Source organism: Ovis aries, chromosome 17 (assembly GCF_016772045.2).
Source record: "Ovis aries strain OAR_USU_Benz2616 breed Rambouillet chromosome 17, ARS-UI_Ramb_v3.0, whole genome shotgun sequence".
Taxonomy (NCBI): domain Eukaryota; kingdom Metazoa; phylum Chordata; class Mammalia; order Artiodactyla; family Bovidae; genus Ovis; species Ovis aries.
This window is the reverse complement of record NC_056070.1, coordinates 44,569,926-44,584,060: the sequence shown is the minus strand read 5'-3', so window position 1 is coordinate 44,584,060 and position 14,135 is coordinate 44,569,926. Positions and strand designations below refer to the sequence as shown.

At 44.8% G+C, this 14,135-nt stretch overlaps 1 protein-coding gene across 3 annotated transcripts in view; it reads right to left on the bottom strand.

Moving 5' to 3' along the window:
* Positions 1-14,135, bottom strand: part of POLE (DNA polymerase epsilon, catalytic subunit) — a 56,318-nt gene that overhangs the window by 41,666 nt on the left and 517 nt on the right. For all 3 annotated transcript variants that reach the window (XM_027956359.2, XM_042234450.1, XM_042234451.1), the window contains exons 2-16: positions 10,433-10,574; positions 9,916-9,996; positions 9,448-9,492; positions 9,202-9,294; positions 8,740-8,894; positions 6,484-6,625; positions 6,277-6,357; positions 5,461-5,568; positions 5,018-5,128; positions 4,671-4,756; positions 4,381-4,500; positions 2,450-2,582; positions 2,245-2,358; positions 1,925-2,137; positions 1,557-1,664 (exon numbers count right to left, since the gene is read on the bottom strand). In XM_027956359.2, the coding sequence (XP_027812160.2) occupies positions 1,557-1,664; positions 1,925-2,137; positions 2,245-2,358; positions 2,450-2,582; positions 4,381-4,500; positions 4,671-4,756; positions 5,018-5,128; positions 5,461-5,568; positions 6,277-6,357; positions 6,484-6,625; positions 8,740-8,894; positions 9,202-9,294; positions 9,448-9,492; positions 9,916-9,996; positions 10,433-10,574 (1,732 nt within the window). The remainder of the gene's footprint in view (positions 1-1,556; positions 1,665-1,924; positions 2,138-2,244; positions 2,359-2,449; positions 2,583-4,380; positions 4,501-4,670; positions 4,757-5,017; positions 5,129-5,460; positions 5,569-6,276; positions 6,358-6,483; positions 6,626-8,739; positions 8,895-9,201; positions 9,295-9,447; positions 9,493-9,915; positions 9,997-10,432; positions 10,575-14,135) is intronic.

Genomic DNA, 14,135 nt, shown 5'->3' with positions numbered 1-14,135 from the left:
TATCAAGTAGAACAGGAAATACCAGAAAGATAATACTGTTTCTAACTGAATTTTAAGCAAATGAACCATTCGGAGAATAATTCCCCCATCCTTCTCTGTGCTAGGGCATGCTCTGAAATGCTGCTCGGAGAGGGAAGATGAGACGACAGTAGTGGGAAGGCTGGGATGATGGGATGACACCTGGACAGGCCAGATGCCGCTGTGTGCCCCCAGCTAGCACCTCCCACCAGCTATCACACTACTGCCGAGATGGTCACGCAGGAACAAAAGGTGAACCTGCTACTCTTTCCCTGAAGACCCTAGGCCACCCTACAGAGAACAATTTCAGGGACTTTGGATGACCATCTGTCATCTAGAAAAGTCCACGTCCAGATTCACTAAGGTGTCTGGGGTCCCTCCAATTAGCACACCTTCAGCCCACTTCTCACTCATTTCATTGGTTCATAGACTTAAAAGTAGTATCTTCGGGGAATTCCTCAGCGGCCCATTGGTTATGACTCAGAGCTCTCACTGCCAGGGGCCTGGGTTCGATCCCTGGTTGGGGAACTAAGATCCCACAGGCCTCACGTCAAGGCCAAAAAAGCAGTATCTTTGTTTTGCTCAAGTTGCTCTTTAACTCCTATTTGTCATTCAGCCTACACTCTCTTCCCAAGTTGGTTCATGGAAAGTTCCCAAAGCGTATGATAGCTGTAGCTGACAAGAGCTGCACAGAACTTTGTCCTATGCAGAGCACATGCACACGTTCTTGTTTCAACTTTGCCTGGTGAATATGTTACATTTCTTGAAATCAATCCTAGAACTGTTAAGAGCTGCAAACCACTCGAGTAGCTGAATATGCTGAAGCAGGGCCTGATAGAGACCCAAGATGCACCACATCCAAAGGAATAAGACCAGCAAAGCAGGTGGTGCCTGGTGCCTCTGGTCATGTGACACACTTTGCAAATGGTGCTTTCTAACTACTATGTGAAGGACTTTACAGTTACGATATTCTACCCTGTAATTTATAGGAACTCCTATCGTCATTTTTTTTAACTTCCCTGGTGGCTCAGACGGTTAAGCGTCTGTCTACAATGTGGGAGACCCGGGTTCGATCCCTCGGTCGGGAAGGTCCCTGGAGAAGGAAATGGCTATCCACTCCAGTACTATTGCCTGGAAAATCCCATGGACAGAGGAGCATGGTAGGCTACAGTCCATGGGGTCGTTTTTAAAGTCCATAGACAGAAAGTAAAAACCTCCAATGGCTCCTTGCCGCCTACAAGACATAGTTATATCTACCCTTCACTTGCCTTTCTCTCCCACATCAGCCCACCACTTTGTTCTGAAAGCCATTGCCTCCTCTGTGAAATTCTCCTGAACATAAAATCGAGTCCCTCACTGTGCCAATACGCTGTCCTGTCCTAACTACACGAGACCAGGCCCCGTGTCCTGTCTCAGCAACCAAGTATTATGACACAGTAGGTGCACAATGAATAGGCCACTGAAAGAAGCCACTCTGCAAGGCAGGGCATGTAAACAGACTGCTCTCCCCACACCACTCCCCCGAGCCTATGCATCACCTCTTGGAAGTTGATGACCTGCTCCATGGGCACTTTCTCCTCTTCCTCGATGGCGTGACGCATGGTTTTCTCCACCCGCTGCAGCAGGAAGTCAAAGGCAGCAGGATTCTAACACAAACAACCAAAAGAGGATGTGAGAAAAACAGGAAAATGGCCCCACACCACGTAACCTACTTCAGGTGGGACTCTACTAAGAGAACACTCCAGAAGGAGCAGCAACCTGAAGGGTAGGCCAGACAAAGGACAGCTGGTGAGGGGTCCATGGGTGAGAAGGGGGCGAGGGTTTTATTTCAGCCCTTGTGGCTGGGTCCTTCCTGGGTCCTCCCACCGCACTGGTGGGACAAGGCCCTGCCTTAGGAGTGGCGCACCATCCGGAACCGGCAGGGGATGTCGCTGCGGAACACGCCCGACTCCAGGGCTTCTACGTGGCCACCCACGTAGGTCTCAGCATCCAGCACGTGGCCATCATCTGTCAGCTTGTTGAACTCCTGCTCCTGCTTGTTGGGGAAGACGATGTTGGCATGGAAGGCCTGCACCATTAGCAAGGCCTCGCACAGCGTCCCAGAGCCTTTCCGCAGCACCTACAGGGAAATATCAGGCTGTGAGCCAAATACAGAAATCAACGGCTGCACCTGCATCAGCTGCCTGGGACCACCCTGTCAGGCAGCGGGCCAGGACAGGCACTGACCTCATCGGGCTCCATGGGGATGATGGTACACAGGGCGAATATAAACGGGTGGACATATTTCATGTACAAGTAGTATGTGGCCACTGCGTCCGACACCGAGTAGGTGGCCAGAGTCTGAGGAGAAGACATCAGACAGTAAGGTCAGTGAGGGGTCCAGAGGCCGCCATCCCCAGCAGAAGGTGACTCAGCGAGGCAGCACACGTGCCTGGGGCTGCTCAGTGGCCATCCGGCACATGTCTTCGGGGTCCAGTTCCACTGGGTCGTAGCCCAGCTTGGCTTTGGCTGCAGCCTTGAGGTTGTGGCTGCCCACGGGCAGGTAACTGTCCCTCTTTACCCACCTGGAAAGGAGAAGAAAAGCAAAAGCCAGAGATAATTCTGAGATGAAGCCCAGGAACCTGTGAGATGTGGCGAAGCTGGACACTCTATAGGAAGATGCAGGGTCCTGACAGGTACCCCAAAAGATCACCAAGATCTCACATGGTGCAGGCCCCTTGCAAAAAGCTTTCACCTGGACCCAGTCAACTTCACAGAGAAACCCACAAACACAAGGAGACGACACAGCCGGTCCTTCCAGTCCTTGCGAGGCCTTCTTCTCACCCTCACAGAGAAATAAAAAGGGGATCAGGCAGGAACCTGCTGTCTGAACTTCTAGATTCCTCCACAGCTTATTCGCTACAGGTGCTGCCAGGCTCTGCCTTGCTCTCCCTGCCCCTCACACCCTGCTGTCAAACTCCCATCCTCTTCTTACACAAGCCCTCTGTATAAAAACACTCGAGGCCCCCTAGTGCCATCTCCACTTCTTCCTTCCTCACAACTCAGCCCCACGACAGACACCGCTATATCTCTAGGACTTATAACTTCGTACTGGCAGCATCCTTTCTCACCGTCTGTGGCCTCTCTGCCCTGTGGGCCATTCTCCCCCTCAGAAACGCCCTGCTAAGGATCCCCAGGATTGCTGCCTCCACTGAGGAACCCCACCTCTCTTTTACTCCTCTTACTTAAAAAAAAAAAAAAAAAGTATTTATTTGACTGTGTAGGGTCTTAGCTGCAGCCATGAGCGATCTTCAATCTTCACTGTAGTATATGGGATCTTTTTTAAAAATCATTTTTCTGGCTGCACTGGGTCTTGGGTGCTGCGCGTGGGCTTTCTCTAATTGTGGCAAGCAAGGGCTACTCTTGGTTGCAGTGGCTTCTCTTGCGATAGAGCATGGTCTCCAGGTCTGTGGGCACAGCAGTTGTGAAGTATGGGCTTACTTGCCCCTTGGCACGTACAGTCTTCCCACAGCAGAGATCAAATCCATGTGGCTTGCATCAGCAGGAAGACTCTTAGCCACTGAAACACCGGGAAAGTCCCTATTTCTATTCTTGAGAATCCATCAACTATCAAGTTTTTTGCTCTTATCACCGAACCCCACAGTCTCCAGATCCTCCATGTGGATGGAGCTCCCAGGTCTGCTTTTATTCTGAACCTGAGCTCTGCCCTATTTCTCCAGGAGCCCAGCCCAAGTCCTGAGAGCCAGAATTTCCTAATGCCTCTTGCACCTGTCCCCATATCTATAGATCCCCAAGTCCTCGACTCTCAGATATCTCAAGACCAGCCCTCTCTTCACTCCTCTTCATGTTGCAATCCGCCTGCCCCTTCACCATAATACCAGGGGTAAGGAGAAAATTCATTAAGCTTTAAATGTGTCAGTGGCTCCCCATGACCACCAAGAAAAAAACAACCTCCTCACTGGACACAGGAAGCCCAGAAGACCTTTTTCTCCAGCCTTCCTTCTCAGCACTCTGGGCCACCTCGCTCGCTTATCCTGAGTCTGGACACTCCAGCCTATCTGGACACCATGCTTGTCCTTTAAGAGAGCCTGGCTGCCACATCCCAATCTGATGTGGGGAAGCCAAGGCCTCTCTGTGACCTCCCATAGCACCAGACCTCACCCTACCAGGTCCTTCTTTCTCATCTGGTTTCTATACCCTGGGGACCAGCCAGCAGCCACTGTCCTCTCAGGTGACAGGAGCTACTTCTCGGCAGTTTCTGTAAGAAGGTATGGAAAGGAGCAGTGTGTATAAGGGAGTCTCACTTACAGAAAGCCCTCATGAGACACTGCGATGAGCCACCACGTGAGCTGCAGGGCCTACCTGAGACAGTCCATGTGGATACACTGGGGTGATTTGTACTCCCCCTGGCTGTCCTTCTGGAACCCTATCTCCTGGTACATGCTCAGTCCATGGACCGCTGCTCTGGCCTCCACAAACGGCCTAAGGACGAGAGAACAGAAAAGCACGTGGGACAGTGAGTCTCTAACTTCCACAGGGGCCAGACTACCCCAGCGGACACTTCATACCATCTTCTCTTAAACAGGGTGAGCAGCTCACCCGTGCTACCAAGTGGTGCTTCTCCCATCTCTTCCTCCCCCTTTCTGACTCACCAGTCAAAAAAGTCCCCATTATAGGTGACCATGATGGTGGGTTTGGCCTCCTGGATGTGTTCAAACCATCTTTGGATTAGATGAACCTGAATTTAACAAATTTTGGCAGTCAAAGGGTTACTTTACTCTTCCTCAAGTGATTTTAATACCTCTCCAAAGCTGAGGAATAACAACTTCACGTGACCCCTTTATTTCCATCCTAACCTTATGTGATCGAGGACCAATCATTTGGGATTGAGCCCAGCTGCTATTATGATTAAACAAATGCTGAGATCTGAGAGGATCACCATGCTTGCCTCCTCTTCCTATTCCCAAACATCAGGCACTTTCCCAAGTGGCATCTCTACCTCATCGGGCTCATTGAAGACACAGAAGGGTCCTTCATATTCTGGCTTGGGGGTGAATTCGAAATCTTCTATGTCTTCTGAGACAATCTCCCTGTTGGTGATGAGGTAGCCCTGGAAAGTTCATTAGCAGTCAGTGCGAGTTACAGAAACAAAGCCTAAGACACACCTCCCACATGCAGCCTGGAGACTTTTGCTACAAAACCTTTGCAGCAACTTGAAACACCATCGCTTTCCCAAAATAGACAGGCTACTTAGTCCTAAGATTTGCCTGGAGGGTAGAGAGTCACTAGATGCCAGAATAGCTTGCTTGTTCACTTGTGCGGACTCCATTCTCTCATTAGTCACCAAACAAATACTAATCACGGGTGGACACTGTTCAGGTTTGGAGACCAGACTTGGTTCCAGTTCACAGAGAGCTCACATTCCAGAAGGCACCCACTCACCTGACCATCAATCATATAGGAAATCATCATAATCTGGTCGGTCTCAGCATCTGGAAACTTGAGGGGCAGTTTGGTTGTCTCAATGTCAAATGCTAAAACCACAGGGTCCTGAAGGGACAAAATGTAGCAATAAGTTGGCCAAGAACCAAGCTGAGCTCTGGAGACCCTGGTGGTTCTCTTGACACCTCCACCTCTACTGCCAGTTACTAAAAGCAAGAGTTGAACTGCTGTGGGGAAAGGTCCAGGAAAAAGCAGGACAGGCATCTTGGGGTGGACTGATCTACCATGATGATATGAAAACTTGAACATACAAGATATGGCTGGAGCCACTGTTCACAGGAAAAGTCTAGAATTACAGAACACTTGAGTCTCTAGACACCTTAAAATGAATCACCTCATTTTGACCTTTATGACAACTTTGACAGGAGACTATGATACAGAACTGACAATCTCATCTTAGATGTGAGAAAACAGAGTACAGACTATCCCACGATCAGAAAGCTGTTCCTGAACCAGTTTTGAATCCATTTTTCAACATAACATGCTGAAACCATGCTCTTAACCATCAAAAATGGAAGTCAAGGCTTTCCCTCCAATGCTCAGATCCAGCCTAGCTCAAATACTAACAGCCCACGATATATATGTGCAAGGTCAGTGCAAGGTCAGAAACTGATTTAAAAAAAACCAATTATTTCAAAATTCTTTTGAATTTGAGGAAAAAGAAGCAAACCAATTGCAAAATCAAATTCACCTTTCACCTTTCTCGCCAGAAACAACTGGAAAGTTTAGGATGGAGGAAATGCGAGCAGTACTTACTGGTCGTTCAACGAGGTCATCGCGGCGGGCAATTTCCACTGGAAAGGCACTGCCTCGGTACCGGACATTGTACCAGTGAGCCTGAAGGACATGTCGTGCATTAACCGAAAACTTCTACACCTGCCCAGGGAAGTCTACTCTATGGATCTGTCCTTCAGTATTACCTCCTGGCTGTCAGTAGCTACCCCCACGCAACAGCCCACTCACCACGTGGATCTTCAGGTCGATGGAGAGACGGATGTGGTAAGGCACATCATACTCTCGCATGTCCACAATGTTGTCCATCTGGTCGGCAATCTTCTTAGACGTTTCCTCTTCATCAATAATTACACTGCCCCCTTGCAGAACACTGCAAAATAAAGAGAGCAGCTTTTTCAACTATACTCTGCTAGGAGCTGAAGCGGGGAAAGGCCAGAGTCCAAACAATGTAAACACAAAGGTTTGCAAGGTGGCTGAGATGATCAGGACAGGCCCTTCATAAGGAATGACCTTGGATGACCCCCATCCGACCAAGCAGCAGGCCATAGACACAAGGAAGTTCAGTACACTTAGGACATGCATTTATTGGATGTAAGTTCCACCCCAATTAAAAGAGCAAAGAAGAAAGGAGACTATTACTCGGAATGCATATCTACAGACGTGACCCACCTTCACTGAGGTTATTTCTTCATCAAGAGAACAAAGACAACAGGAACAGGCCCACCCAGCACAAGTCATAAGGTAACATGCTCACAAGCTCTTAGCATGGTGAAGTGACTGATAAACAGTAACTATTTCTGCATCATAATTATTCTTACCATATCTAAGTGGGAATCACTGTCACTAGAATATTCACTCCAATATTAGTCCACTAAGCTTCCAAATACTGAATGGACTATTAAGGAGGAGAAAAAGGCAATGAGTTTTAGAGAAGGCTCAGGCCTCTGGGGACTCAGTCTCCAGATAAACTTGCAGTATTCTGAAAAATCATTAATGAGCCACTGGGCAGGGGGTGCTGATGCAGAAACATCCAGAGTCCCAAACTGATCTACTTTTGCCAGAGGTTACGATTAGCTCTCTTCTAAAATCCTCATAAATTTCTGCATGTCTTTTAGTTGATTTACAATGTTGTGTTAATTTCTGCTATACAGCAAAATGATTCAGTTATATACATAAACACATTCTTTTAAAAACTCCCCATTATCATTTCTCACAGGATGCTGAATACAGTTTCCTGTATTATGCAATAGGACCCTGTTGTTTATCCATCCTATATATAATCGTTAGCATCTGCTAACCCCAAACTCCCAATCCACTCTTGCCCCATGGCAACCACAAGTCTGTTCTCTATGTCTGTGAGGTTACTTTTGTTTCATAGATAAGTTCATTTGTCAAATTTTAGATTCCACATATTAAGTGTTATCACATGGTATTTGTCTTTTTCTTTCTGACTGACTTCACTTAGTATGACAATCTCTAAGTCTACCCAGGCTGCTGCCAATGACATTATTTCATTCTTTTTTATGGCTGAGTAGTATTCCACTGTATATATGAACCCCACCTTTATCCATTCATCTGTTGATGGACATTTAGGTTGTTTCTAGGTCTTAGTTATTGTGAACAGTGCTGCTATGAACACAGGGGTGAATGTATCTTTTAAAATTAGTTTTATTTGGATATAAGCCCAGGTGTAGGATTGCGGGATCATATGGCAACTCTATTTTTAGTTTTTGGAGGAACCTCCATACTGTTCTCCATAGTGGCTGGACCAATTTACATTCCTACCGATAATGTAGGAGCATTGCCTTTTCTCACACCTTCTCTAGTGTTTGTCATTTGCAGACTTTTTAACGACGACCAATGTGAGGTGGTACTTCATTATAGTTCCGATTTGCATTTCTCTAACATTTAGAAATGTTGTGCATCTCTTCATGTGCCTGTTGGCCATCTGGTATGCTGAAGTCATCATAACTTTTAATTAGCCAAGATTTCTTCTTAATCTCTCACCCTGTTGCTTACTACTGTTGATGTTTAAATATTTAACGAACAGTGTTTGTTGTCCTTTATTTAAATTTCTCTGTATAATAACCAGGGTTCTCTGGAGACGATGTGCTACATAAATCTAGATATTTAATAAAATTTGCAGACATCTTAACACTTTCTAAAAACCATGAAATCAGACTCTGTTATGGTGGTGGGATTAGAAATCTAAAATGCCTTTATTATTACAGAAACTCAGTTTGAAGCCAAATCTATCCCCATGTAAGAAAGAAGGGACAGCTGAACTACAACCTGGGAATCTAACACAAAGGGAACATATAAGAAAGTCTAATTGCTCAAAAGTGTTTCGCACTGAACAAAGCCAATCATTAAGGTAACTTTATTGCTGAGTTTTCCCATGTCCTATTCATCTTGTAAACTTAGGAAAAATGGGAAAAGTCCTATGGACCAACTGGCTACTTTGCTTATGTGAACGAAGCTTACCTGGAGAGCATAGTTGTATAGGCATCACTGGCATGACCCTGCTCCTTGTTTTTCTTCACAGCTGGGGAGATCTCCTTCCTCACTTTGACGAGGTCCTCCACGGTGTTGAAGGACAGCTTAATGTAATTTCGTTTCAAACCAACCAAGTGATTTGGCTACAGAGTGAAGAGATGGTGTTCATGAGTTCAAGAGAAAAAAATACTACGTTGGAGAGATAAAATAAGGGGAGAACGAGTCAACAGTACATAAATGAGTTGAAGAGCTGGCAACTCCAAAGCAACTTCTTCAACTCTGCATGTGGCACCAAAGATGCCACTAGAGTTTTTGAGGAGGAGGCAGGGACAGTCATGAAAATCCATCATCTATACTGCCCCACAGGTACTAAACATGTCCTCCCCATCTCACCCCACGGACAGAGCAGACCCAGCCTAATTTACCCAGAAAGGGCTGGGTGATACTCACCAAGTCCAGATCCTCCTTAGGGACAGTTTCTACTTTGGCAATTTTACCCTGAAACTTCTTAGAAAGAAAAGACGAAACTTCTCGCTCACAACCCTAAATCAGGATCAGAATGAAAAGACAACCCATTAGTAAAATCTACTTCCTTTCTTGCCTGTTTCTCTAGAAGCCTCTTTATTTCCAGTTTTGACCCTCCCCACAAAACGAAGCGCAGGTCATTTGACCTAATGCCATAAAAAACAGACCTACCTTTCTGGTCGCAATGTAGAAATATGGCTTGTAGGGCAAGGCCACCTGTAAGAATCACAGCCCATGTGGGGTGACGACAAAGAAAAAAGGAGAAAAATGAAGATAGGCTGTTTTTATTATACCTGTGAGCAGCCTAGATTCAATGCATCATTGACCTGGACATATCTTAGAAGAGATGATACAACAGAAAATTAGACTTGCACATATCACAAGGGCAATAGTCTAAGAGACACAATATTGCTCATCTTTCAGTCTTCCTGAGCTAGCTTCTCTTAGGACATCTTAAGTGGTGACTAGTGTGGCTCCATGGGGCCCATGTTCCTAAACAGCTTTGGGCAGCTGCCTGCTACAAGTCTCCCATAAACCCTCTCCTCACAGCTGCAGAGCTAAAAGGACATATATCATTTTGGGCCCAGTTATGCCTCATCACTGAGTGGTTTTTAGCTTCTTTGGGTTCAAGGGCCTTACCTTAAATCTGCTCCCATCATCTTGAATAAAGTAGTAATCCACAGCACTAACTAAGCGTTTATCTTCATCTAAAATCTCAGTCTGCAAGAGAGTTGATCAACAAGAGCACAAGGTTTTCCTCTACAAACTACAAGAGCCTTTTCTTCCTTCTCTAGGAAACTGAGTACTTTAAAAACAAAATCTTTCTCTACCTTTACATAAACCCTACCAGACCCAGTCACAAGAATTATGTCATAACAGCGTCCAGATGGGAATGTCTCTGTCTCCTCATCTTTGAAAGCTTTATTTTTATGGGTAACAGGGATGCCCCCTCCCCTTTGTTATCCCAGTGACCTCTTAATGACCCGGAGAAGACCCTGAGAAGTTAAAGAGGAAAGCCGGAGAGCTGCAAACAATCCCATCTCTACCTGGATGGTCCACAACATGTTCCCACCAGGTGTCACCTGCTCTTCAGATAAGGGCTGTGCTGCCCTCCTGAATGGGAGGAGGAAGATGGAGGAAAAGCACAGGTGCTTACAGGGTGCATGTTGATGAGCCAGCCTGTCTTCTCACCAGGCTCCTTGAGTCTCTCAAAACCAAACCGCAGATCCATCTTATCTGTCCACTGACTGCGCTCCAGGCGCTTGAGTGCCGAGACAGAGGAAGAGGAGCCATCATCCCTGAGTGAAAAGAGGGAAATCCAGTCTCCACTGATCATGACACTCTATACCTGCAACCCTCAGTCCACCCAGTATAAGCATTTCTGATGTGACATGGTAGGAGCATCCCTGAAAAGTGCTCATTAAGAAAACAGGACTCATAGGAAAAATATGACTGGGACGTCATATTGTTTGATGTCATACTCACGTCAAAACTTGTTTAACTATGTAACCAGAACACTAATAAAAACAACAATCTTGGCTGGACATGCTGCCTCATGGGGTAGTTAAAAAGGAAAATGCATCAAGTCCAGTATTGCAATCTTGAGCATTTATCCCAGATGAAAGAAAACTCATGTTCACACAAAAAACTTGTATGTGCATATTCACTGCAACTTTGTTCATTATAGAAAAGAAGTGGAAACAACCCAGATACTCTTCAACAGGTGAATAGTTAACCTGTGTTATATCCTCATGGAACACAATTCATCAGTAACAAACTTATTGATACATGCAATAACCTAGAATGGTTGTTTCAAGGGAATTAGCCTGAGTGAAAAAACCAACTCCCCCAAATTACATACTTTATTCCACTTATACAGCATTCTTTAGAGATGGAGAACGGATTAGCCATTAATAGGGGAAGGGAGATAGCTGTGGCTATAAAAAGGTAACATGAGGGAGCCTTGGGTCAGAACTGTTCTGTGGCCTGACCATGGTGTTGGTCATGAATACAGAAAGTGCACAGAACTAAATCTACATACACATAAACGAGTGTTCATACACTGCTGTATCATGTCAATTTCCTGGTTGTGACATTGCACTCTAGTTATGTCAGCTGTTACCACGGGGGGAAACTAGGTTAAGGGATCTCTGTGTAATTTCTTACAACTGCTAAGAACCTACAATTATCTCAAAAAGCTTTCTCTATTTTTAAAATGATGGTACCCAAATTTATTATTAGTCTGTTTCTTGCAAAAAATGCAATTAATCATATTTGACCACACAGAATTTTCAGAACTTGGGTTTGATCCATGGTCCAGGAAGATCCCACACGCCATGGAGCAACCAAGTCGGCGCACCACAATGACTGAGCCTGTGCTCTAGGGTCCGGGAGCCCATGTGCTGCAACTACTAAAGCCGGTGCACCCTAGAGCCCATATTCCCCAAGAGAAGCCACCGCAGTGAGAGAGCCTGCTCACTGTAACTAGACAATAGCCATGGCTCACTGGTTCTCTGCAAGTAGAGGAAAGCTCCTGCAGCAATGAAGACCCAGCACAGCCAATAAATAAGTAAATAAATAACTTAAGAAAAAAAAAAGAATGACCAAGTTGGACACTAGTTCTACCAAAAATCAGTGGTGATGATTAAATCACAATACATATGATGTGCAGACAGAATTTTTTGTAGAGTGCGTGCTTGATAAATAGCATTTGTGATATTTATTGAAGACCAACAGAAACAGAGAAATACTCACTTTTTGTTGTCTTCAAGATAAAATTCTGTAACGTCAGTTATTTGAAATAACCTGAATGAACTAATTCACTTGTGTTTTCAAGTCATGTAATTTGAGTTGGAAAAATATTTACTGAACACTTTTCAAGGCACTCATACAACCATAGAGGCGGCTGCAGCACATCTAGGAAAGTGCATTTCGTGCTAGGAAAGTGAAACAAGGATGGCTGCAGTGTGCTGGGCTGCACAGTTCAGTGTCTGAGTACACAAAGACAGCAGTGTTCCATGCTAAGCCATTTTTCTTTTAGCTGGCTTATAAACACTGAAAGGCAGCTCTAATTTCTATACAGCAAAGTCAATAACCATGTTTCTACAGAGTTGTTTGCTTTAAATGCATAACACAAGCAGTAAGGTCCTGGCTTATGACTGTTGAGTACAGGAGAAAAAAGTGTAGCCTGCCACCTGAGATTGGAGGGAGGCGCTGGTACAGGCACTCAGATAAAACTGTCTTCAAACAGAGCCAACAGGGCACATATCCGTGCCACACTCCAGCCAAGGGCTCTTTCCTTCTCTACTGAAGATTGTTTAATTCTACTCGATTCTGACCCCCTTGCCTAGGGAAAAACTGCAAATGAACCAATACAATCTCCACATTTTACTGATATTCTCCTGTTTACCAACTACATGTGAGCAAACTAGGGTTACAGAAATACCTGTTGTGGTAGAACAAATTGTACCTTAAAAGCATGATATATCTTCTGGGACACCTGAGTCTGGATGTTTGAAGAACCACATATGGATAAGAATGGGGATATAACATTGTTCAGTGTGAGAGGAACTATCTCAACTGACAAAGGAAATCACTTCCCAGCTCAGTTATATCTCCTCAAACCTCCCAAGCCTTTCTCTGCTTAGGGTTAAATAACTGTTTATATAGATTTTATCATAAACCTTAAATTAACTACTTGACAAAGACTTTCCATCAACAGAACTATCCAAATCTATTTTGATTCCAGAGATTGGAATAATCCCAAATTGTTCACAATCTTTAATTTCACAGGTGTGATACCATCTAAATAGAATACAATAATTATGGCTTATCCATCTTCAAAAGAGAATAATTACCATATTGGCATTCCAACTTAAAAAGCAAATGCTATTAATACTTTCTTCTTAAACTGCAGTTCTGAGATTCTGGCCCCTGTATATTTTGGGCTGAAGGCCTCTTTATTAGTTAAGCCAACTATATTCTCCACTCCTTAAAAGTGTACAGCTAAGAATCCATACCCCATGACTTTTCGTCTTAATGTAAATAAATGAGCTACTTTATTATAAATCAATAAGCAGAGAAAATATGTATGTGTCTAGAATGGTGCAGTCTAAGAAAGCTAAATATACAAAACAGAGACTAGTTAGACAAAAAAAAAGATCTGAACCAAGCCTGTGCAGAATTCATGTCTTTAATTACTGTAACATGATTAATTAGTTATTAATTTATAAACAGAGAATTTTGCTTAAGAAAACCTCCTTTGCCTGAAGATACTTCTTGGGTCACCTACACCTAAAGAACAGAATGACCTATTTCAAGATGAGGATCCTTATTTTTCACAAAAAGTTATAGCCACCTGCTGTAGAGAATAATTGACAGCCCCTACACCAAAGATGTCTGTGTCCTAATCCAAGGAACCTCTTATATTACATGACCAAAAGGAGTTTGCAGGTGTGATGACTTTAGGTGTTTTGAGATGGGGATTATCTGGGTGGATCCACTGTAATCATAAGGTTCTTTATAAGAGCCAGAAATTAGAGACAGAGAGGAGAGTGAGGCTGGAAATGCGGCAGTGTTGTTTTTGAAAATAGAGGAAGGAGGCTCTACAAACTACAAAGGGCAAGAGAAGAGATTCTCCCCTAAAGCTTTCAGAACGAACAAAACCCTGTCACATCTTAATTTTAAGGGCTTTTGACCTTAGAACTAAGTCAGAAGCTGCTCCCTTTACTCCGCAGCCTCGCAGACAACGCGGTCAGAGCCGCCCCGACCACGCGAAGCAGTGGGGCTGGACCCGAGAGGCCGGAGCCTTGCAGCCCCACCGCCCTCACTCCAGCACAAGATGCGCCGACCGTGGGCCT